This window comes from Mustela nivalis (assembly GCF_964662115.1).
Source record: "Mustela nivalis genome assembly, chromosome: 18".
Lineage (NCBI taxonomy): Eukaryota > Metazoa > Chordata > Mammalia > Carnivora > Mustelidae > Mustela > Mustela nivalis.
This window is the reverse complement of record NC_139037.1, coordinates 56,891,787-56,914,778: the sequence shown is the minus strand read 5'-3', so window position 1 is coordinate 56,914,778 and position 22,992 is coordinate 56,891,787. Positions and strand designations below refer to the sequence as shown.

Here is a 22,992-nt window from a genome sequence, read left to right as displayed (position 1 = left end):
TAGCAAAGGACATATCTGACAAACCTGAGTCCAGGGTAGAAACGCAGGTGCAATTCGAAGTTCAAATAAATGAAACATCTCTCTTTCTTGCCACTAGGTCGGTCCTCTAGACGGTTCTTGCCAACTGCTCACGGTCACTGCTCGGAGGACAGATCTCTCCGGTGTTCCCTCCCCAGCCACCGTGCGCACAGCCTCCTGGCGGAGCACGTATGCTCAGGCCCCCCCCACTCCCCAACCCTGGCTGTGCCCACTCAGCCTCCTGTGCTATGCCTCCAGCTTTCAGATCCCACCTGCACACTGGTGAACTGGAGGGGAGTTCGGACTGCAGCGCTCCCCCCACGCCCCCCGGTCGAGCTCCAGGCTGGCGGCTCATCACTTGTTCTGGGGGTGACCCAGCACCACAAACCACCTGCCCCGGACAGGCCCCTTGCTATTCCTTCCACCCCTCACCCTCCCCACTGTAATCAACGCCACTCCTGTTGCTTGGACCAAACCCCAGAGCCACCCCCTCGCTTCCTTCCTTTCCCCCACATCCATTTCTTTAAAAAGCAGACCTGCGGAGAGGCCCTCCGCCACTCACATCCACCATGTCTCGCAGACACAGGAGGCTCCCGCTCTGGCCCCAGGGACCCTCCTTCTCTAAGCCAACCAGCACATCGGACTGTGTCACACCCCTGCTCAAAACCACGGGCTTCCCACAACTCGTAGACTCCAAACTGCCTATCGCGGCCGCTCCAGCCCCATTTGATCTGACTCCCGAGATTTCAACCTCACCACAGACCACAAGCCCCATGTGCTCACTCGCTGTGGGCTCCTAAACGTCCCAAGTAGAACCCTAACAATCATCACTCCTTCTGCCTAGAACATTCTCCTAATACTTGTGTGGCCTCCTCTCCCCTTTCCTGTGGTTCTCAGCCCACTGTCACCTCCGTGAAGAATGCCCCTCACCATTGCCCATGTCCCTGTCCTTCCTCCTTTCCACCTTTCCCTGCAGCACTGAACATCAGCAATTGTTAAATGACTTGTTTTGACGAGTAACAACTACGGAAAAGAGAAGGAACAAGGAAAAGTCCCTGGGCCGGTGGCCATGCATTTTGGCTCCCCACTGGACCCCAGCGCACTACCCAGGGAAAACCTCCATGTGCTGAGACACTCCATGTGCTAAGCATCGTAAGGCCTAAGCCTCCGGAGGGGGGCTGGGCTGGGCATGAGCTGCGGCATGATATGGGCATGAACACGATGCCATGGGAGAGGACACGCAGGGGGACCCAGAACAGGATCCAAGGATCCCACAGCGAAGGGACTGAGGGTTCTGGAACAAACCAGCCCACAGTACGCTTCAGGAAGGAAGTGGCCACCGCAGCACCCGGGAGCACTGCTGACTTTATGACAGTGGCCATCACCAGGAGGAGGGGCAACAGAGGACTGGGCCTGTCAGGACGCACCAAGCGCTCACCTCTTGATCTGCTCTTCAATCTGTTTCACCAGCAGTGACTCCCCACCACTGAGCCCCCCGGGACCTGGCGTGGCCCTGGGCCCCCCTTCGCTGGGCTCCACGGCCCCGTTGAGCTCCAACGAGCGGCCCAGAAGGGAGCGCACACGTTTGGAGCGCATGTCCAGGATGGTGTCCGTGTAGCCCACCTCTTCCAGGTACCTGCAGGGAGACAGAACCAGGGCAGCTCGGGTGTCTCCTGGTTTCTTTATATCAGATAGGGGCTGAGGCAAACGGGGACAGGCTTTTTGGAGAAGCAATTTAAGACTACATGCCTGTGTTTTAAATAAGCACACCCCAGGCCCCAATGCGTCACTTTCAAGTCTATTTCCAGGGTAAACCTTTACATACAGGCACAATGCGGTCACACAGATGCTAGTGGGGATGCCGTACGGAAAAGCCAAGACACAGGAGCCACGCTACATGCCCACTGCGGACGACTGTGGCCGCAAATGACTGATGGGGACACGAAGCAGAAAATAACAGAGGCACAGGGCCAAGATGGCCACAATAAGCAGCTTAACAAAAATCCTAAGTTATGAGAGCCACACAATTCATGTTTGTTTAAAAAACTAAAAAAAAAAAACAAAAAAACAAGAGTTAACGTGTGTACAAGTACAGGCCACACGCAAACACATATTTGAAACGTGCCCCCCATGAGGCCTGGAAAGATACATACTCGGTGCACCAGCAGTGACCTTGGACCTTTGGAATAAGGGATTAGAGACGTAAGAGCGACCTTTACAGTTCACTCTACTCGCTTCTACAAATGAGCATTTATTACTTTCACAATTTCAAACAATGAAAGCTAGCTGGGACAGGTCTAAAAGTTACAAACAGGGAAAAAAAATTAATTATGGATATCCGGCCCTTCAGAAGCCTTTTACATTTACCATGACCTGGTCCCTTTGGGACCCCTGAACCCACCTCTCACAGGCTGGAGCACATCTGCCCTCACCTGCTGTGTCACCCCGTGTGCCTGCTTGGGGCCGAGGAGAGGCAGGGGAACACGGTGGTGAAGAGCTTGGGCTCTGAGGGCCTAGTGCCCGAGGTCACATCTCAGACCCCCTCACTTACCAGCTGTGTCATCTCCTGCCAGCACACGCCCTCCCCGCCTTTCTGTGTTGGGGGGAATACTGCCGCGTGGGAATTTCCACCAGGCATCAATGCACGTACGCAGCAGTAACAGGCACCCCGGCAAGTGCTGCCTATAGAACCGTTCCATCGTTAATGCTGGCACACACCGTCAGCTAGCAAGCTTCCGGACACTTGGCTTAGGGAAAGCGGGGATAGGGACAAACAACCTTCCTGGTGCTTGTCATGCTATGGAAGCATCTTCAATGGGATGATGTCTGAGCAGTGACTGGCTACGGAAGGTGACGGTCATCCATGGGACAGACGACCCCATAGCTCTTACGATGATGCCACCTAACTAAATTATGTGGAAGGACGTCCACAGCACTTTGAGAAAACAAGGCAGTAGAAGACACAGAGAAACACGCACCTGCTTTTATAAAACACACACACAGCCCCACCAGAGTCGCCAAAATGTTTACAGGGGCATGAGATTCCTTGGGTGGTGGAATTATGAGTGATTTTCTTTGTGTTTCCCAATAACTCTTGCATTCTCTAAAACACATGGATCTCTTTAATAGTAAAACGTAACACCTTTTTTTTTTTAAAGTGAGCGATATCTGGGGTCACTTCCCAAGAGTAGAGAGCCCCCCCACCCCCGACCCTGCCTCCTGTAGCAAGTGTGCCCTCCCTCCCAGGCTGGGCTCCACCCACAGTGTGACCAACAGGGGTCCTGACAGTCCACAGTCCCACCCCGAGGGGGGACAGGAAGGGCTGCAGAGTCTTCAGGCTTATCTCCAGCCAAACACGTCCCTCTCCCTGCCCCACCCCAGCACCCCTGTCCTGCACACTCACTGTCGGAGAAGCTGCCGCCCCTCCTTCCACACCAGCGGGCTGTTCTCCAGGGTGACGGACTCCACAGGGCCATTGGACACTGCAGAGTGGAGACAAAGGAGGCAAGCTGTCTTCGGGGAGCGCTGGGTACCCATCACCTCCTTCACCTTCCTCCCCTTCAAACCCTCCTCAGTCACTGTCACACGTCCTGCCGAGTCCCTTCCTGAGGACATGTGAAACCTACCCTCACCCCTCCACGCCCTCTACTCTCCTGAAGTCATTCCCCAAACCACCCCCCAGCCTTCCTTCAGATCCCACCAGCTTATGTTACTCTGCCACATGGGGAGCTGGCCCCGTTCTGAGAGCGCAGGCAGAGCGGACTCTATGCTTCGAGACAGGCTCTGCCGCTCACCAGCTGTGTGACCTTGAGCAAGGTGGTTTACCTCTCTGAGCCTCAGCTTCCCCTTCCGAGAAGAACAGTTAATAACAGCAGCACCTAGATTTTAGGATTCTTGCGAGGATTAAATGAGATCATCTGTTCATTTTACTCATGAGCTACTTACTGGGCATTTACCAGGCACCTGGCTGGGTGCCTGAGCTACAAAGAGCCCTGCCCTCGTGGGACTCCCATCCTGATGGGAGGGGTCTGATATGAAGAACAACATCCCTGTTAACCCAGCCCTGAAGGCCTTGATGGGTCGCCAGTCCCTTACCTCCACTGTCCTGCACCATGTTCCAGCCACACCCAGTAACTCCCCATCCCCTAACACACCACCCTCTTTCCTGTTGCCACGCTTCTGTACACGTGTCCCTCTACCTGGAACACCTGCCCTACCCACTTGTTGATGAACAAGGAGCTTAGAATGTTAGGGACAGTGTCCATCTGTGTCAGAGGGACAGCAGACAGGACTGGCCTTCTTCATCACTATCTAGCCCCCTCCCCACTCAGGGGCCCTGCAGAGCAGCCCATGCAGGGGGCACTGAGAGTGAAGTTCACGCCCTCCCCAGCTCCCAGGTCAAGACTGCATTCTGTGGAGCACAGTACAAAGAGGTGGCCCAACTTGGCACGGCGCCACCACACTGAGCTTGGTCTGGTGGGGTGGGCCAGACAGGCAGGTCTGGGGGTGGGCACCTTGTTCTGCCGGTTCTGATTTCTTCTCCCCTGGGTTCAGGTCCGTCCCAAACTTCAATTTATGGTATTTGGCCCTAGAAGAGCAGATGATTAATGATGACAGACGCAGAGGAATAGACAGGGCCAGCCCTCAAATCAGGGGTCCCAGATCCCAGGGCCTCCCACAGTCCGCTCCCCGACCGCTAAAGATGAGCCGACCCCCACCCCCCAACCCCCACCTTTAGGAAGCCACGGTGGTGGCAGAGACACCACACACAGCATTATGCAGAACCCACTCTTCGAAGTCCGGCAGTCTGGGGTGCGACCCCAGCTCCAGAAGTCCCAGAAGTCCTCCCCCTCTGGAAGCTTCCCCTGTCCCCATGAGGGGACAGGGAGGGGTCAGTGAGGCAATGAGTCTTCCGTGGGGCCATCAACGCTATGAATGTTGTTACTAGTGCCGATCCTGAACTCCATCTACCGTGTCTTGTTCTGTCCCCCTGTGCTAGAACCACAGAGTACTGGGCGACGGGGAACGGAACGCCGGTTTCCAAACCTCCCCAGGCTGGAAGGCACTGCAGGCAGCCTCCGGAGCCTCCTGCTTGGGACTGACCCGGGGTGGCAGGGCTCACCTTTCCTGCTTCAGCGCGTATTCCAACATCTTGATCCGCCGCACCAGATCCGTCTTGAGATTCTCTTGCCCTTTCCGTTCTCCCTGGAGGAAAGCCACCTGAGCCTGGGGGGGACAGAAGGGAACAGGAAGACAGCAGGGCTCAGGCTCACTGATGCGTGTCCCTTGCTCACGCAAGGACAATCAGCTCCAGCCCCCACCCCCACAATGACATGCAGCGGCCACTTCTTCAGGCGTGAACACCCTGAGCCAGGGTTCAATGGAGCAGCGACAGGGCATGCTGGATCTGTTTCCAGAGTCCCCTGCCATGTGACCCACCATGAAAGAGCTGAGGAGGAGTCCTTAACCCTTGACATTAAAATGGGTAACTTGGACCCTGCCTTTTGGGGAGAAGTCAGATAGGGGATGAAAGTGGGGGATGGAGGCACGAAGAGCTCCGGGCTCCTTCTCCCCCACCCCGAGGCAGGTGCTGTCCCCTAGGTTGCTGGTGGAGGTGGTGTCTCACTATTTCTACCAGAGCATCTGTCTCTGGGAGGCGTAGGAAGCTACTTCGGGAGCTTAGGGACAAGAGTGGGTGGCTCAGCTCAGCTCCCGCTCCAATGCAAAAGCTTTACCACCCAACCCCCACCGCGGGGACCAAGCGTCCCACTGGAGTCTGCACAGGGTGAGCGAGACATGCCACAGACATGACCCAGGGCCCCTGCCAACCACTTCACACCGTCTGCTGGCATGGGCTACCCCAGTCTGCTCTGGTCCATCAACAGGTCTTTTGGAGACACTGGGCCAACGGCCTTCGAGGCAGGATCCTGGCCCCTGACCATGTTCCAGAAGTCCTGTGCCAAAGCCCTGAGAGCAGGGCTCAACCCTGGCTTCTCCCCAAGTGCTCCACTGTTACAGGCTGGGACAGCCTGAGCTCCAGGCCGGGCTCGGCCACTTACTTGCTGCATGATCTGAGGCAGGTCATCGGCCTTCTCTGAGCCTCCATTTCCCCTTCTAGAAAATGGGGCTCACGAGAGTGCCTGCCCCTCATGTGTTAAGTTCTTCTCAGTCCGAGGCCTAGCACAGAAGAAGGGCTAATAAATGCCAGCTCCTACCTCTCCGCATGTTTCTTCTCCCTGTCTGTTCTTCCACAACACTGAAACAGGCCCAGTTCTTTTAAGACCCAAGCCCCATCCAGCAGAGATGTCAGTGGCAGGCAGGCCTCCTGCCCCCACAGGCAGCTGCATCTTCCTGGAGCCAATCCCCAAACACCACATGCTCACTCGCGAACTTTGGTAACTCTACCAGAAGCCCTGGGTCTGGCCACAGACCCCTTTTCCAGGCCGTGCCCATTTTCAGAGCCCGGCTCCAGAACTGCAAGTTCTCCGCAGCCTCTCAGATGCACACCTGCACTCTCTCCCTCTCCTTGAGGCTCGAAGGGCCCAGAGGACCTACCTGCCCTGGAGACTTGGGAGCGTGGCACAGCTCTGTGCCTACAAGCCTCCTATGGCCTCGGCCCTGCTCTAGGGACCAGATCTCTCCCTCGGTTGGCTGAGAACTGAGCACGTGCTAATTAATGCCTGCCTCTGGCCGGGAACTCGGGAAACGGGCACTCACATACCTCTGGTGGGGGTCATACATCGATGCACCCTTCCTGGAGGGCAGTTCCGTCACATCTATAGAAATATTAAACACACACTCCCTTTGCCCTGACAGGTCCACTTCCAGGGATGTAGCCTACAGGCATAAGTGCAACGTGGGCTTCCTTCCATAAAATAAAAAGGAGCATCCCTGCCTCAATGTAAGACAAAAGTGTCATGCACCCATTCGCTTACAACACCAATATTTACTAAGCCCCAGCTCTGTATCAGGTACAGGTGAAGACAGAGGATACAGCACTCAAGACAGACTGCATTTTCCAGAGGGGGGTGTAGGACAAATAATGAACAGATCATTATATGTCACCAGGTATGGCGTTGGGGTGGGAGGGGGGACCCAATCTGTCCTTTGTGGGAATGGACTTTTTCCCCCTTCTGAACACCGTTTTCTCTCTACACTTTAAATCAACACATACACGCATAAATACCTAAGGCCAGACAGGCAGACTCACATGTGGTCACCACCTTAGCAGTCTGATTTTCTGTCCCTTGTGTATCATCTCACTCACCCAAAGCCACCCTGTCCAGTCCCTTTAGAAGGTGGGGGTAGAGGTAGAGAAGAAAAGGTCAATCACCCCAAGTTTCTACCTCCTCACTGTCCTCGCTACCCTCTGGGGCTTCCATAGTGAGCCCTGTACTTCCCAAGCGCCGGAACAGCCTGCTGAACACCCACGTTCATTCAACATCCCGCACTGGTGACTGCCTAGACAGCCCGATCCCGCATGAGCCACTGGAGAGTCACGGAGAAGACGACTGGTTCCTGGCCTCAGAGCTCTCAGTGCAGTGTGGAAACAGGCAGGAGCATCCACAACCAACAAACCATGTGACTGGGCACTACAAGGGAACAAAGGGTGTTATGGGAGGAGAACACCCAACCTGCTCCTGGAGGTAAGAAGCACAGCTCAGCCAAGACCTGAAGGCTGTTAGAAGTTGGCCAGGGAGGGGCACCTGCCTGGCTCAGTGGGTTAAGCCTCTGCCTTTGGCTCAGGTTGCTGGAATTTTCAGGTCATGATCAGGTCATGATCTCAGGGTCCTAGGATCGAGCCCCGCATCACGCTCTCTGCTCAGCAGGGAGTCTGCTTCCCCAGCCCCCCTGCCTGCTTGTAATCTCTTCTCTGCCAAATAAATAAATAAATAAAATCTTTAAAAAAAAAAAAAAAAAAGAAGAAGAAGAAGTTGGCCAGGGGAGTAGCATGTGCTGCAGGCAGAGGACAGAGACAAGAGCTACATGGCAGACTTATGGAACACTAAGAAGGCCAGTACAGCCACATGAGAATGTGTAACAGGGTTAGCGAGGAAAGGCAGAGAGGCTTCTCCGGGTGTAGGACAAATAATGAACAGATCACTATACGTCACCAGGTATGGCGAGAAGGACTGAGAAAGGACCACAGACCAAGTAAGAGTTTGAAAGTTGTCCTCAGAGCATAGGGGAAGCCGCGGAAAGGTTTTAAGCAAAGGAGAGATGTAGTTAGTGCATGTTCCAGGGACAATTGCAGCTATACTGCCGAGAACTGATGGCTGGGGGGTTGCTAAAGTCCAGTCCAGGAGGCAGTCCCGGAAATCCCAGGGAGAACTGACAGTGGCCCAGACCAGGAAGGGGGGCTGGGTTAGTGGATTTGCAGTAATAAGGAGGCAGGACTGATAAGACAGGTGACTCAGTCTGTGGGGAGAAGAAAGAGAAGGCAGGAGCATACCAGGCCCTCAGACTTGCTGGGCCTGGCCCCTTAATCTCCCTGCTATCACCACAGCAAGCCCCGATCTCCCTTCTAATTATGGTGCGGGAACCTGACTCAGCCGGCTCTGCTCTGTTGTCCCCTTTCCAGCTCCCCTGGCAAAGGGAGAAATGAAAATCAGAAACATGTGGCTCAAGTGAACCAACTGGGAGGAATCCCACAGAGAGGGGAAGTGTTGGCGGCCAGTTCCTCCTACCTCCGAAAATGCCAGCAGCCGGCGCTGCCTCATCTCTGAGTGCAATGGTGGGCTGGCAGGTAAGCCCAGGATCTGGAAGTTCTCCACCCACCATATCCACCCACCACCACTCCCCCCCGCCAGAATGTTAGAACACACACACACCCCGGGGGGACTGTGCCCAGACAGCAGCTGCGGCCTCCCTGCGGCTGCTCCCTCTCTACAGCCAGGAAGCACTGGAAAGGCTTCCCGAGGACCCAAAGGGTCTCAGTCCTCCCAGGAGCAGACGGATGCCTCTCCCTATCTTACTGTGGACCCTTCCGTCCTGGCCGCCAGTCCTGTGTGTTTCTCTTCGGGACCACCCAGCCCTATCTCCTACGCTCCTTCTCTAGCAGCTCCTGGCAGGGATTCCTGCCCCTCAGAGCCCCTGGGGAGGCTGGCAGTAAGGGAGGGACTGGCCCCACACCTGCTCTGCCCCCACCTCGCTCCCTACATCCCCCATCACTGCTTCTCCAGGAATGTCCAGTTGAGATTCCCCTGAGAGGGTCCCCCATCCTTGGGGAGCTCCCCTCCCCAAAAGGGCCTCCTATCTATAAACTATATAGGGTTTGCGTGTGACCTTTCATGTTCATCCTGTGTTGTTTTACCTTAAACGTATAGCGTGCATATCTTTGAAATCAGAAATATATATGACCTTAATTTACGTTTTCATTAAAATATCTTATGCTTACATCCAAATAATCACGGGGCTTCAAGCAGAGCCACACAATCGAATTACTCCCCTAGGGTGCGAGTGTGCCCAGTTCTCTGCAGGCTCTCGTGCAGACCAGCCGCCTCTGTTAGCCTCAAAGCTTCTAAAGGGCAGAAACCTCACTGCCTGCTTCTCAGAATCTCCCACCCCACAAAGTCCTGCTTATTGTCGATGGCATCTGAGCCACCTCCTTGCTCTGATCTCTGGGTACCTCCTGGCAGGACCTCATGAGGGGCTGCCTTCCCTGCCACGCCCCGCCACGCCCTCACCCAGCGCACCACCGGCGCAACATGTCCTGTGCCAGGAGCAGCCGGACTCGGCCATCTGGAGAAGACACATTCAGGGTTCCTCGCAAAGGTCTGACACGGGCCAAGCCTGCAAGGATCTCACAAGAGGAGTCACACCTCTGTTAAGCGGTGAGTGTTCAAACAGAGGTGTGTCAAATGAGGTGCCCCGGAAGGGGGTGTGTGGAACCGTGGGGGCACCCTGCACCGACCTCCGTTTCATGAGCACAGCTGTTCTACCCTCCCGCCCCCCCAGGCCGCTTTACACTCACAGGGGAATATACAGACGTTCACTGCAGCCATTTCTGACGGGGGTGGAGGGGCAGGGAGGGGAGTCTGGAAAGAAGCTTAAAGTCTGTCACCAAGGGTCAACCAAGGGAACTGCGGTATAAACATCCAGGGGAGTATAGTTATCAAAATAGTATGAAAGCGGGACACCTGGGTGGCTCAGTTGGTTAAGCAGCTGCCTTCAGCTCAGGTCATGATCCCAGCGTCCTGGGATCGAGTCCCACATCGGGCTCCTTGCTCGGCAGGGAGCCTGCTTCTCCCTCTGCCTCTGCTGCCACTCTGTCTGCCTGTGCTCACTCGTTCTCCCCCCCCCCTCTGATAAATAAATAAAATCTTAAAAAAAAAATAGTACGAAAGCTCTCGGTGCCGACAGGAAAGGAACGCCAAGACACAAGTATGTGAAAGAAGTTGCAACATGATTTGTATGTGACCTCATGTTTTACACACACAGAGCTGAACCCCTTTTCTAGCAGGAACGGTTGCAGAGATGAGCAGAAAAAGGACGGAGGGGTGGCTTTCTCTTTTCACTCATATATACATAAACACACAGACACACAGACACACACACACACCTGTGAGACCTCTGTGTTCTTACTAATGTGACAGGACAAAAGGAAACAGCAGTACACAGTAAGTGATGCTGCAGCCGAGACTGGGAGAGCCTAAGCAGGCACTCTCCGCAAGCTCCTCTTTAACTCCAAGAAGAGCCACTGGGTGAGGGCATAAACACACAGCTCTTCTCTTTTCAATCTCAAGGACAACAAGGTGGTACGGTGAGTGCTGTAGGGGGCACTGGTGTGAAATCCCAGAGACCAGGATTCCATCCCAGTTTTGCTGATGACTGCTTGCATGATCCTGAGGAGGCCACCAGGCTACATGTTCCTCGTCTGCACTGGGCAGTAAGGAGGTACAGAGAATGGGCTTCTAAAAGCCCACAGACCAGCCCTGCCGCTCACAGGCTGGGATCCTAGCTCAGTCCCAGCCTAACTCTCCCTCAGAGCCTCCCTTTCCTCTCGGACTCTTTGAGTTCTGCCTTTGGCTCAGGTCATGGTCTCAGGGTCCTGGGATCAAGCCCCACATCGGGCTCTCTGCTCAGCAGGGAGCCTGCTTCCCCCCCCCCCCTCTGCCTGTCTCTCTGCCTACTTGTGATCATTCTCTGTCAAATAAATAAAATCTTAAAAAAAAAAAAAAAAAAAAAAAGCAAGGGACAGGGACAAGTTAGAGGACCACCTCGCTCCCAGAATGTTGCAAGGATGAAATGATACCATGTATCTAAAGTGCTACACACAGTGCCTGGCACCTCCTTTGTGTCCAAAGGAACAGCAGCTGCCAGCGTTACTGCTGAGTGAGGGCAAGGACACCTGCCCGGTCTCCATAATGGGGTCCTGGGATCAAGCGAGATGGATGCTGGGAAAGAGCGCCAGAAACAGAGTTGAACACAAAAGTGAGGGGTGCTTATGTAAGGATTCCTCTCCCACCTCAAGGCCAACCCTCATCTACTACATAGCTAAGATCCCTATTTTTGGAGGGGGGAGAAATGTAGAATGCTCTCTTCATTCATCCTGTGGACAAAACTCTAATCAGTTCTTTATATGGGGTCCCCATATCAACTGGACAGGAAACCATGAACCAGAAGGGGAAAACTGGGCTGCTAAAAGTAGATACTGGCTTCTGCTAATTATATCCCAGCTCAGGAACCCTCAGTCCTGGTGGCCCATCCATGGATCCCCTCAAATCCTCCCAGCTCTGATGCCCCATCCTCCAGACACTCGGCAAACAGACCCACACTTCTCAAGGTCACGAAACCAAGCCCAAACCCAGCCCAACTCCTCAGGCTCTAATAAACATCATCCCAGGGCACACTCCTCTCCCACGCTACTCCACAAACCATGGGGTCCTTTCCCAGAAACTTCCACAAACACATTCTCCTCCCAGAGTCCTTCTGAAATGCTTCTTCAATGCTGTTTGCCTGCTCCGCAAAACCCTCTCCCTGCCACCCTCCAGGAACATCCCTCCAAGTCCTCCTGTCCCAGGTCCCTTTATCTCCATGTTGGACGCCACAGCACTACAGTTCAGGGTTCTCCACCTGACATCCTCTAAACACCTCCCATCTCAAGACCATAGCCTGCCCCCCCACCCCCTCCGCACCACTCCTCCACACCCCCCAAACTGGAGTTTCGGCTCTGCAGCTCTTCCATACAGGCTCCTAGAGCAAGTCCTGGCCCTGTCCACGCTTCCACCCCCGGGACACCCCACCCTACACCCGATAGCCACACATGCCGGCCTCCCCAAAGTTTCTTCTTAGAGGAGAGGGCATACATCTTCCTCCTGGGAACCCGCCCCCGCCCTCTTCTCATCCCGAGTCCTCATATAACAGCCATCTTTCAATCCCCCCCACCTCCTTCCCCCGTCCAAACGCTCCGAAACACACCCGGTCCCAGGCTCCCTGACTTCCTCTCTCCACTCAGGCCAGTTCCCCGCTCGACTCACTCTCGCTCTCGGCGGCTCCCAAGTTTCCCCGACGCCCCCCCTCTCCCACCCGAAGCCCATCAGGTTCCACCTCCAACCCTCACCTGGTCTGGGACGGGGTTGGAAGGCCAGCGGTACCTTTCAGGCTTTTGCTCACTCCCAACAAGAGCCCCACCACCCCGAGTCCTCCCACCACTCTCTGCTGAGTTCTCCTGGGCTCCCTTCAGGGCCCGAGGTCCTCTCCAGGGAACCCGTCTGCCGGTCCGCTCACTCCCACTCCAGCTCCTAGCCGGTTCCGCTCCCCTGCGCCCCTCCTCTCGGCCGGCCCCGGTCGGACTCTCCAGCCCCGGGGTCTCCCTCCCACCTCCAGCCGCCGGGTGCCCTCAGGAACCCCTCGGACGGCCCCTCACTCCGTCTCCGGGCCGGTCGCGGTCCCCTCCCGCCCCCCCGGCCGTCCCGGCGGCCATTGCTCCAAGATGGCGGCGGCGGCGGCGGCGGGTGAGGCCGGGCCGGGCCGGGCGGGGGGTCGGGGTTCCCGGGGCGGCGCTCACCTGCAACTCGGCGCGCTCGGCCTCCCAGCGGGCCTTCTCCGCTTCGAAGCGCGCCCACTCGTGCTGGATAAAGTGCAGGATCCCGGGCAGGCTCAGGGGCTCAGGCCCCGCCGTAGGCCCGGGGCTGCCTCCGCCGCCACCTCCCTTACCAGCCGGGCCGGGCCCCGGGGCAGGGGCAGCGGGCGGGGCCGCCCCCGTCGGGCCGGGGCCCGCGCCGGAGCCCAGCGGGCGGCAGGAGGAGGCGGCGGCGGCGACCGCGGCTGCCGCTCGCTCCTCCATCATGGAGGCCCCGGGGCCGGCCCGCGCGCCCGCTGTGCCTCGCGCGCCTGCGCGGCCGTACCAACGGCACCCCCCCACACACACCGCCCCGCACCGCCCGTGCGCGCGCTCGGCGGGGGCCGGGGGGGCCGATGATGGGAACGAGGCCGTGCGCGCGCCTCGCCCACCCGGGTCGACCCCAAAAGTGCGCGCGCGCGTGCGGGTGGGCGGGAAGGGGCGGGGCGGAGACGCGCGCCCCGAGGAGGGCTAACCGAGACCCAGGCGGAGCTCTGGGGTCGCGCCTGGGAAGAGCGGGACTTTGGGAGGAGCCGCTTTCTGCCCCTCTTCCTGCTTCGCCCCAAAGAAAAATACTAACTCCCTCCAGACCCAAATGTCACTCTCCTTGACACTGTTCCTCTGAGAGAAAGGGGGACCGCCAGGGGTGGTCTCAGCAACGGCCCCATCCTCTCCCGTTTCCTGGCCCAGGTCGGTAGTCAGGGTAACCCTTCCCCAGCCTGGAACCCTCCCTCTTTGTGGTTATGGAGCCCCAAACCTCTCCTGTCCCTGCACCAGGAGGAGGTTGCTAAGGTAACTTAAGTCCCTCGTGGTCCTTCTGCCCCAACCTTCATCTGGTTACTATGGCAACCTCACCTAGCACTCAGGTAGAAAGGACCCCAGCCCCAAGGACACTGATTGCTGAGAGAACATCTCTTTCCCAACCCCTCCTCCTAGCCACCCAGCTGGCTTTACCATGGTAACCATTCCCCCCCTTTCTCATCGTGGGAGGTCCATGGACCAAGCCAACCAGGTGTTTTTATTTAGAGAAGATGCTCTGCTGAGGAGCCGTTGCTATGGTTACAGGGCCTGGACCAGGAGGTAGAAACAGGCAAGGCCAACCCCTGGTTGCTATGGTAACCAGGGACATACAAGGATAGTGCCCTTTCCCGGGTCCCTAAAAACCAGGCCCATGAAGATAGGGGACAATTTTAAGATTGTGTCTCAGGATGGAGTGGGTCTAGGGAAGGGTTTTTTACAGTAATGGCTTTGGTCACTTCTAACCCCATCTTTCTGGGCACATATATAAGAAGGGATGGTTTTAGGCTGCTAGGATAACTGACATCCTTCCCACCCATTCCTGAGATACCCCAGGTGGGGCCCGAGCTCATGGAACTTCAAAGAGAAAGGATTCTCTGACCTTCTCATTGCCACTTTTTCAGGCAAGGTGAAATCGTACTCTGCTATGCAAAATTGGCTGATTTGGGGTTTTCTGGTTCTCGTTCCCTCAGCAGTGCAGCTGAGCTGGGCTGGAGCCACCCACCCGGAGCTCCCGCAGCAACCTAGGAGGTAAGAAGTTCCTGAGTGTCACCAATGCTGCTGTGGAAACTGCCCTTCCCCCCGTATCACTCATTTTCTTTGCCTGTCACATTCCCATTCCACAGATGGGGCAGCTGAGGCTCAGTCCAGAGCAGAGCTCAGGCCAGGTGAACCTAGGCCAAAAGGGAACCTGAGTCTACTTGCATTGTTTTCTGGGGAATGGAGAGACAAAGTCTCAGCTTGACTGTCCTCTCCTCCCTGGACCACCTTTTCTCTGTCATACCCCCTGCCAGTTTCCCGACCCATCTGTAAGTTCTGTGTGTGGTTTTTGTCTTCCCACCTCTGGAGGGCCTGCCCAGTGACTGCTTCGATCTTTTCCTGTTCCCAGAACACGGTCTGGCGCAGAGAGTCCTCACTAGGTATCTTGTCTGTTGAGTTAATGGGTGAATTAATTCAGTAATTTGCCATATTCAGCTTTGAAAAACACCTGTCAGGTTGGGGCTGCAGAATGCTCAGTGAAGGTGGACAGTAAGCTAGGCAGTCTTGAGTAGACCTAAGAGAGAGCAGAGCTTCCTGGTTGAAAACATGACTCTGGAGCCAGGGTTGTGGGTCAAATCCTGAGTCCACCATTTCCCAGCTGTGTGACCTTGAATGAGTGCCTTCACTTCTCTGTGCTGCTTTGTCCTCATTTTTTAAATGTAATCAGAACATAAAAACGAAACAAGGTAATTTAAGTGCTTAGAAAAGGATCTGGCCCTATGGTGAGCAGCTAGAATTGTTGATACTATCATCATACTGTGATTCAGAGAAACACAGACATTCAGACCTTCAGAACCATCGTTTAAAACCCTTTGCCTCGATAAAGGAGTTTTGAGCCCTTATAGTTGGGGAAGCCAAGACCAACCGCGTCAGGGTACTAGGTGATTCCTTGCTCTTTCTTCTCTGGTCCCCTGCCCTGCTGGTCTGGCTGCCACACCCACTGGTCTCCGAGGCCCCGATTTCTGTCCTCTGTCCTGCCGGGCTCCTCGTGGCCCAGAGGCAGTCAGATGGAACATGCCGAGCACCAGGGCCTGGGAGGTAGAGACCGGGGTTTTCCCTCCATCCTTTCTGTCCCTGAGCTACAGTTTCCCCACCTGAACACCCAGAGTCAGTCGTTTGTGCCACACACATTTATTGAGCACCTAGTGCGTGCCCGGCACTGAGCTGTGCCCTGAGCGCACAGCAGGGAACAAAAGAGTAAGTCAAATCTACGAGCTAACAACTAGGGGAGAAAAACGCAGGGATGAGGCACAGGAAATACGTGGATGATAGGGAGATAGGTTTTGAAAGAGAGTAGCCAAAGAAAGGGCTTCCTGGACAGGTAACATCAGAGCAGAGATGCAAGGGTCACGAGGGAGGATCCATGCAGATGCCTTGGGGACAGCATCCAGACAGAGGGCATCGCCAGTGCTTTGGCTGCTGTGCCCTGGGAGAATTTGAAGACTAGTGTTTGGCCAGCATGGCTGGAGCTGACAGTGGGAGAGACTGGGACCACATGGGGCCTTATGGGCCCGGGTGAAGACTTTGGCTTTTCCTTTGAGTTGTAAGCCACAGAAGGTTCGAGCAGGTGCAGGACAGAACCTAATTTGAGTTTTCACACGATCCCTCTGAGTGCCAAGTGGGGAACAGCCCTGGGGAGATAGGGGAATGAGGGCAGAGAAGGAAAAGGGTCTCTACAGAGTCTTTAGAAGATTCTAGAACCATCAGTGGTCTCTCCGGGGCTTCTGCGTACATAAGCTCTAAGAGTCTAAGGTTTTTAAGACCTTGAAGATTCTATGATTCCAAAGGTTCCTCCCATCACCCCCGCCATGCCCGCCTGCCTGCACAGTAATGTGAGGTCAGGGTTGTTGTCTGTTGCTGTGTGCTGTGTGTCTGCTGCTGGGTCCCCAGTGCCTAGAACAGTGCCAGGAGTATTGTAGGAGTTCCACAGAGAGGGAAAAACTGAAGGAAGGAAGAATCAATCTAAGGTCCAGACGGTGATTCCAAGGTTTTAAAGATTAAGAAGTTGCTCTTAAAGTGCAACTCAGATTCTTAAATGCCAACCGAGCTGGGTCACAGGAGGGCAGGCAGGCCTGGGATGGGTGAAGAGGGGGAGGAGGGCATTCCTGGTAGGAGAGAGAGGGGAGAGAGGAGGCAGGAAGACCCGGGGCCTTGAGCCACAGTACAATTTGGCTTCAGGAGCCTGAGGCCTTATAGACTCTGAGAACCCTGACCTGGGGGATCAGTTTTCCATCAAGTGCACTTTCAGTGCGCACCTGTGTGCCGGGAACACAGAGATGACTGAAGAAGCCCTGGCTTTACCCTCCCAGGTCTCAGTCTCCTGGAGCAGACACACCCATCACTGGATGGTGCCCAGCAGAATGCGCAGGGCTGGGATGGGGAGCCCAGAGCCTTCAAAAGCCCACAGACAACTTATCGCCCAGCTTGGGGTTCAGGGAGGGCTTCCTGCAGGAGGAGGCATCAGAGCTGAGGCCTAAAAGCGGAGGCAGGAGTTCTGCAGGGGAAAAGAGGCATGGGGAGAAGGGGTGTTCGAGAAGAGCATCTTCTAAGCAGAAAGAACAGAATATACAAAGGCATCTGTGGGAGGAAAATTCCAAGGTGGCTTAGGCCGAGTTTGGCACATGGCAGGAGGTGGAACTGGACTGGTGCACCAGCAAGAGACCCAGGGTCCTCCCAGGCCTGGTGGGATGTTATAAGAAACTGAAACTCTTTCCTCAGGGTACTGGGTAGCCATGGCAGGGGCTGAGCAGGGAAGGAGAGGTCAGGTTTGTGCTTTATGAAGATCCCTCTGGCTACCATGAGCAGCCGACTTGGTCGGGAGACCAGGGGAGGCTGAGCAGGAATCTGGGTGGACCAGGATTGAAGGCGAGATTGGCTGGGTCTCTGATGTCCCCCTTTATTGGAGGAGTAGAAACCTCCGGAAATCCTTCATGGGGAAACTTTTGAGTATTTGCTCAGAGCCCAACACCTCCTGTGCTGGAGACCAGCGGGAGCTTGGCGTTGCGTTGGGGAACTGGGAGACAGCGCCCTCTGGAGGTTGCTTAGGAGTGCAGCAGGTGAATTCAGGGCCGGGGTGTGTCCTCGGGTCCACAGTCGCTTATCAGAAGAGGCTTAAAAAAAAAAATCATTATTTTATTTTTATCTTTTAATTTCTTATTTGATAGGATGTGGCATTCAAATTATTTATATTTTTTAATTTCAGGTTTTTTAGTTCAATTCTACTTAGTTAACACATATGATAAAATTGCCTTGTTTTTTGTTTTTTTAATTAGTGGTCAAGATAAAAATTGGGATAGTTGTGATTTAAGAAAACACTTCTAGCTTCTCTTGCAAAACCAAAACGACCTGGCTGACCAGTGGGAAGGAGACAGCCAGATGGCCCAGGGTTTGAGGAAGTGAAAAGAGGACAGTGGGGGAGGGGCTTGGTGGGCCAATGCAGAGGCCAGCAGCTTCGTTCCTCCCCTCCACCCACCCACCCACCCCCACCCCAGCCAGAGTGTGAGAGGACAGGAGAGACAGATGGGGGAGGGGGGGGCTTCCTGGAGGAGGGAATGGTGGAGCAGAAGGTGCAAGCGGGGCCTGGAAATGGAGTGGGACATTTGTAACTGAATCCAAACCTGAATGAGAAGTTGCCAAAGAAAAGGATAAAGATTAGATGCAGTTGAACAAGGAAGGAGGGAGGGCGAATCATTTGGTAAAAACCTTGCTAAGCACCAGGCTCTGTGCTGGGGGGAACTAGGGACCCAGCAGTGACTGAAACAAGCTCAGAACCTGCCCAGTGGGAGGATACAGACCTGTTCCCACGCAGTAATAGCACAGAGTGGTGGGCTGGGGTGGGAGAAGCCAAGGAGCTGAGGGACCCCAGAGGGGTTGGATGGAAGGTCGGAGAGCGCTTCCTGGAGGAGGGGAAGTCAGAGCTGAAACCAAATAGAGAAAGAGCTGGGATAGAAGGGCAGCACTAGCGATGGGGGTGTTGAGGGGTAGGAGGCTTCTGGCAACCACCTCCAGCCTCCCCTTTCGTTCCCCCCTCCCCAGGATGCCCCGGAAGCCCAGCTAGGGCCCGACTTTGGCCCCATGCGTCTCACCCGCTGCCAGGCTGCCCTGGCAGCCGCCATCACCCTCAACCTCCTGGTCCTCTTCTATGTCTCATGGCTGCAGCACCAGCCCAGGAACTCCCGGGCCCGGAGTCCCCGCCGTGGAGCGGCTGCCGGCTCCCGTGTCACCATCCTGGTGCGGGAGTTCGAGGCCTTTGACAACGCAGTGCCTGAGCTGGTGGACTCCTTCTTGCAACAAGACGCCGCCCAGCCCGTGGTGGTGGCCGCGGACACACTCCCCTACCCGCCCCTGGCCCTTCCCCGGGTTCCCAACGTTCGCCTGGCGCTGCTCCAGCCGGCCCTGGACCGGCCCGCCGCGGCCTCGCGCCCCGAGACCTACGTGACCACCGAGTTCGTGGCCCTCGTGCCTGACGGGGCGAGGGCCGAGGCTCCGGGCCAACTGGAGCGCATGGTGGAGGTGCTCCGGGCAGGAGGGGCACGCCTGGTGGCCGCCCCTGTCGCCTCAGCCAACCCTGCCCGGTGCCTGGCCCTGAACGTCAGCCTGCGGGAGTGGACTGCCCGCTACGGCCCCGCGCCCTCCGCGCCCCGCTGTGACGCCCTGGACGGAGACGCGGTGGTGCTCCTGCGCGCCCGCGACCTCTTCAACCTGTCGGCTCCCCTGGCCCGGCCGCTGGGCACTGGCCTCTTCCTGCAGACGGCCTTGCGGGGCTGGGCGGTGCAGCTACTCGACCTGCCGTTCGGCGTGGCGCGCCAGCCACCCCTGGCCACGGCCCACGCGCGCTGGAAGGCAGAGCGCGAGGGGCGCGCGCGGCGGGCAGCACTGCTGCGCTCGCTGGGCATCCGCCTGGTAAGCGGGGAGGGCGGGCGCCTCGAGTGGTTCGGTTGCAGCAAGGAAACCCCGCGCTGCTTCGGGACGGTGGTGGGTGACACACCGGCCTACCTCTATGAGGAGCGCTGGACGCCCCCGTGCTGCCTGCGCGCTCTGCGGGAGACCGCCCGCTATGTGGTGGGCGTGCTGGAGGCGGCCGGTGTGCGCTACTGGCTGGAGGGCGGCTCGCTGCTCGGGGCCGCCCGCCACGGGGACATCATCCCGTGGGACTACGATGTGGACCTGGGCATCTACCTGGAGGACGTGGGCAACTGCGAGCAGCTGCGGGGGGCTGAGGCGGGCTCCGTGGTGGACGAGCGTGGCTTCGTGTGGGAGAAGGCCGTAGAGGGCGACTTCTTCCGTGTGCAGTACAGTGAGAGCAACCATCTGCACGTGGACCTTTGGCCCTTCTACCCCCGCAATGGAGTCATGACCAAGGACACATGGCTGGATCACCGGCAAGATGTCGAGTTCCCTGAACACTTCCTGCAGCCTCTCGTGCCCCTGTCCTTTGCTGGCTTCGTGGCGCAAGCACCTAACAACTACCGTCGCTTCCTGGAGCTCAAGTTCGGCCCCGGGGTCATCGAGAACCCAGAGTACCCCAACCCGTCCCTCCTGCGTTTGGCAGGAAGTGGCTGAAGTTCCTACGCCCGCCCCGGGGGGTCTGGAGAAAACTCAGGCCAGGGAGTGGGGGCTGGGGGCGACCTGGCCTTGGCTATGGTGCTGCTGGCATTTGGTGGGCGGGTCGGGGATGCGGAGCTGCGGGGCAAGGCCCAGCACCGTCCTGCACTTGGAAGACATGCCCCGACCAAGATTTCCGAGAGCTTGGGTTTATTTGGAGCACAGACAGTTTTGTAAAGAGGAAAATGTGTACGTTCTGCGCCCGGACTGCCGCGATTATAACCCCAGCTCTGCCACTTCCTAATTAGGCGGGCCGGGTGAGTGTCCAGTTTCTCCAGGATTCAGGGAGTGTCCTCGCAGCGTCCCAAAAGCCCGCAGGACGCTTGGTTGCTGGAGCTGATTCCGCCACGAGAGGGCGCCTCTGTCCTAGTCTGAGGTCCAAGGCCCAGTCAAGCACTACCGTTCCCGGAGCTTCCCTAACTTGAACCTTTTGGTCTCTCCAATCCCCTGTACCTGGCGGGACAGGATGACTGTCTCCCTTCTTCCAGAATGTGACCTCCTGGCCTCCTGCGAGCGCCCTGTGAATTGCATGCTGCTCTTAACCACATCTTGCAGAGGAGGAAACGGGTTCAGCCTTGACCTGCCGCAGTGGGTAACCAAGCTCTGGATGCCAGAGCCACTCCACATTAACTGCGTTACCTCCTCCTTTCAGCGCTCCGCACCTGGTAGCCCACTTGCGCGGTGGGATGAACAGCAATCAGAGCTCGAGTTACTCAGCTCATATGGTGTGCTGGCGTCCTTCTCAGTGCTGGATGCGGAGAGACTGCTCCATCTCTCACCTCAACCCTCTGAGGCCACATTGAGACCAGAATGGCAGAGTCACTTGCCCAAGGTCAGACAGCTTAGAAAGCAACAGACCAGGGACTTGAACCCCGGAGGTCAGGCTGGAGCGCACACTGAATTGGGCTGCTGTGCCCCCTCTCTAGTTAGGCTACATGAGAGGGGGGGTCCCCGGGAGTCTGCATCCCTTAGCTGGTGAAGCCATGGTGGCCTTCCTCCTATGCTCATGCACCCAAGATTAAATGCCATTTGAGCAAGTATCGCGAATATACTTATTTATAAATTATATACAGGTACTTCTATCGTTCTGTATTTTAGTAATAAGGCTTAAATTATTCCATTTTTAAAAAAGCAAAGAGGGTTTTGTTTACGTGGCTCATCTTAGTGACTTGTCCCATTTGGAACCACAGGCTCTGAGGCAGGAGAGGCCTGGGGTCAAAACCCAGCTCTGCCTCTTTCTCCCACTGGGAGTTTAGGCCACCATGACTCTGCCTCTCCGAACCTCTGCTCTGTGCCTGGGAAATGCAGGTGGTGAATGTTCCCCCCACGGGGGTGCTGTGAGCTACTTGAGTGGTAAAGGCTCAGGAATCAAGGCTGTGTGTGGCTCCTGGCCAACTTTACTTGTGATCTTAGGCAAGTCCCTTGACTTGCGACTCCCCCAAGTCCAGGGAGGCAGGGACTTGCCTGTGGGGGAGGGGCAAGATTGCCCAAGCGGGAAGCCAGAGGGGGAGGGGGGGGAGGAAGAAGATGATCAATGCAAATCTGGTCCCATCTCAAATGTGGCTCAGACATCCAAAGTCTGACTTCTTAGATCACAGCCTCTGTTTTTAGCCACTGAACCTGCAAAGAGTTCCCAGGGACTGTTGGGTTTCCACGGAACATTCTGGAAACATAAGGGGATGATTTAGGTTATCAGCGTGATCAGGTGATGCTTTTGACTCGGGAAGCGTAGCCCAGGGTTGGAGAGGTCATAATAGACAGGACCTCTCCACAGGGTAAAGCACTGGCCCTTGTCACATACAGTTTTGAAAGCCCCTTTGGACATTCCTGAAGGGAGTGCGATGTTCAAAATCTTATGCAACTGGTACGGTGATACAAATTAATATATATGTCAATATATGCATCACAATGTGTAAATATTTCTTTTTTCTTCTCTGAAGGATGGAAACGATCTGTATATACATATTTCTTTGAATTGTTTGCCAAGAACATGAGCTGAAACTCAGATCATTGTTAAATCATGCAATGATTTTGTTTTATTTAGAAACACTTAGAAATTGTTGGTGCAGTTTCTTGATTGATATGATATATATATATAGATATATATATATTCATTTATTTAATTACTTTATTTATTAGATAAAAAAATATATAAAATAACCCTGGCTAGCTGTGATTTGATAAGAGAACCACATCAAGTGCTTCTGGCAACTTCCCATTAAACTGAGTACCATTAGGTGACTTGAGGTCTCAACAGATCAAGAATTTCTCTTGGGGCGCCTGGGTGGCTTGGTGGGTTAAAGCCTCTGCCTTCAGCTCAGGTCGTGATCTCAGGGTCCTGGGATAGAGCTCCACATCGGGCTGTCTGCTTACCAGGGAGCCTGCTTCCCCATCTCTCTCTCTGCCTGCTTCTCTTGTGATCTCTGTCTGCAAAATAAATAAATAAAAATCTTTAAAAAGAAAAAAGAATTTCTCTTAGCACCATCCATAGTGTTTTGGTGTTTTCTCCTCTATTCCTTGTTCCTGAATGAACAACAATGTACACTAAAAACTTTTGTAACCTTGGGGCACCTGGGAGGCTCAGTTGGTTAAGCGTCTGCCTTTGGCCCAGGTCACAATCCTGGAGTCTGGGGATCGAGTCCAGCATCGGGCTCCCTGCTTGGCAGGAAGTCTGCTTCTCCCTCTGAACTTAGCCCCTCTCATGCACTCTCGCTTTCTTGCAAATAAATAAATAAAATCTTCCCAAAAAA

At 55.6% G+C, this 22,992-nt stretch overlaps 2 protein-coding genes and 1 long non-coding RNA gene across 7 annotated transcripts in view; 2 read left to right on the top strand and 1 right to left on the bottom strand.

Annotated features, from left to right (window-relative positions):
• Nucleotides 1-2,099, top strand: part of LOC309853012 — a 5,254-nt gene extending 3,155 nt beyond the window's left edge. The window contains exon 2 of the long non-coding RNA XR_014305493.1: nt 98-2,099. This is a non-coding gene — a long non-coding RNA (uncharacterized lncRNA). The remainder of the gene's footprint in view (nt 1-97) is intronic.
• STRN4 (striatin 4) overlaps nt 1-13,347 on the bottom strand; it is a 25,293-nt gene extending 11,946 nt beyond the window's left edge. For 2 of the 4 annotated variants that reach the window (XM_082710575.1, XM_082710576.1), the window contains exons 1-5: nt 13,028-13,347; nt 5,141-5,244; nt 4,533-4,606; nt 3,422-3,500; nt 1,457-1,654 (exon numbers count right to left, since the gene is read on the bottom strand). In XM_082710575.1, coding sequence (XP_082566701.1) covers nt 1,457-1,654; nt 3,422-3,500; nt 4,533-4,606; nt 5,141-5,244; nt 13,028-13,309 — 737 coding nt within the window. In that variant the 5' untranslated portion in view covers nt 13,310-13,347. Of the gene's footprint in view, nt 1-1,456; nt 1,655-3,421; nt 3,501-4,532; nt 4,607-5,140; nt 5,245-6,077; nt 6,196-12,580; nt 12,891-13,027 lie in introns of those variants that run through there. The other 2 variants (XM_082710577.1, XM_082710578.1) reach the window with 2 other exon arrangements.
• Nucleotides 12,930-22,992, top strand: FKRP (fukutin related protein). Of its 2 annotated transcripts, none has more exons than XM_082710592.1 (3): nt 12,930-12,974; nt 14,572-14,629; nt 18,674-22,992. In XM_082710592.1, the coding sequence occupies exon 3, from the start codon at nt 18,713-18,715 to the stop codon at nt 20,198-20,200; it is 1,488 nt and encodes a 495-aa protein (XP_082566718.1). In that variant the 5' UTR covers nt 12,930-12,974; nt 14,572-14,629; nt 18,674-18,712; the 3' UTR covers nt 20,201-22,992. The 2 variants fall into 2 exon arrangements, with proteins under 2 accessions (XP_082566718.1, XP_082566719.1); XM_082710593.1 differs by having other exon boundaries at nt 12,950-12,974; nt 14,575-14,629.

Bases quoted from the DNA above. Each gene is read 5' to 3' on its own strand.
- FKRP (XM_082710592.1), top strand. From the start codon at position 18,713: ATGCGTCTCACCCGCTGCCAGGCTGCCCTGGCAGCCGCCATCACCCTC.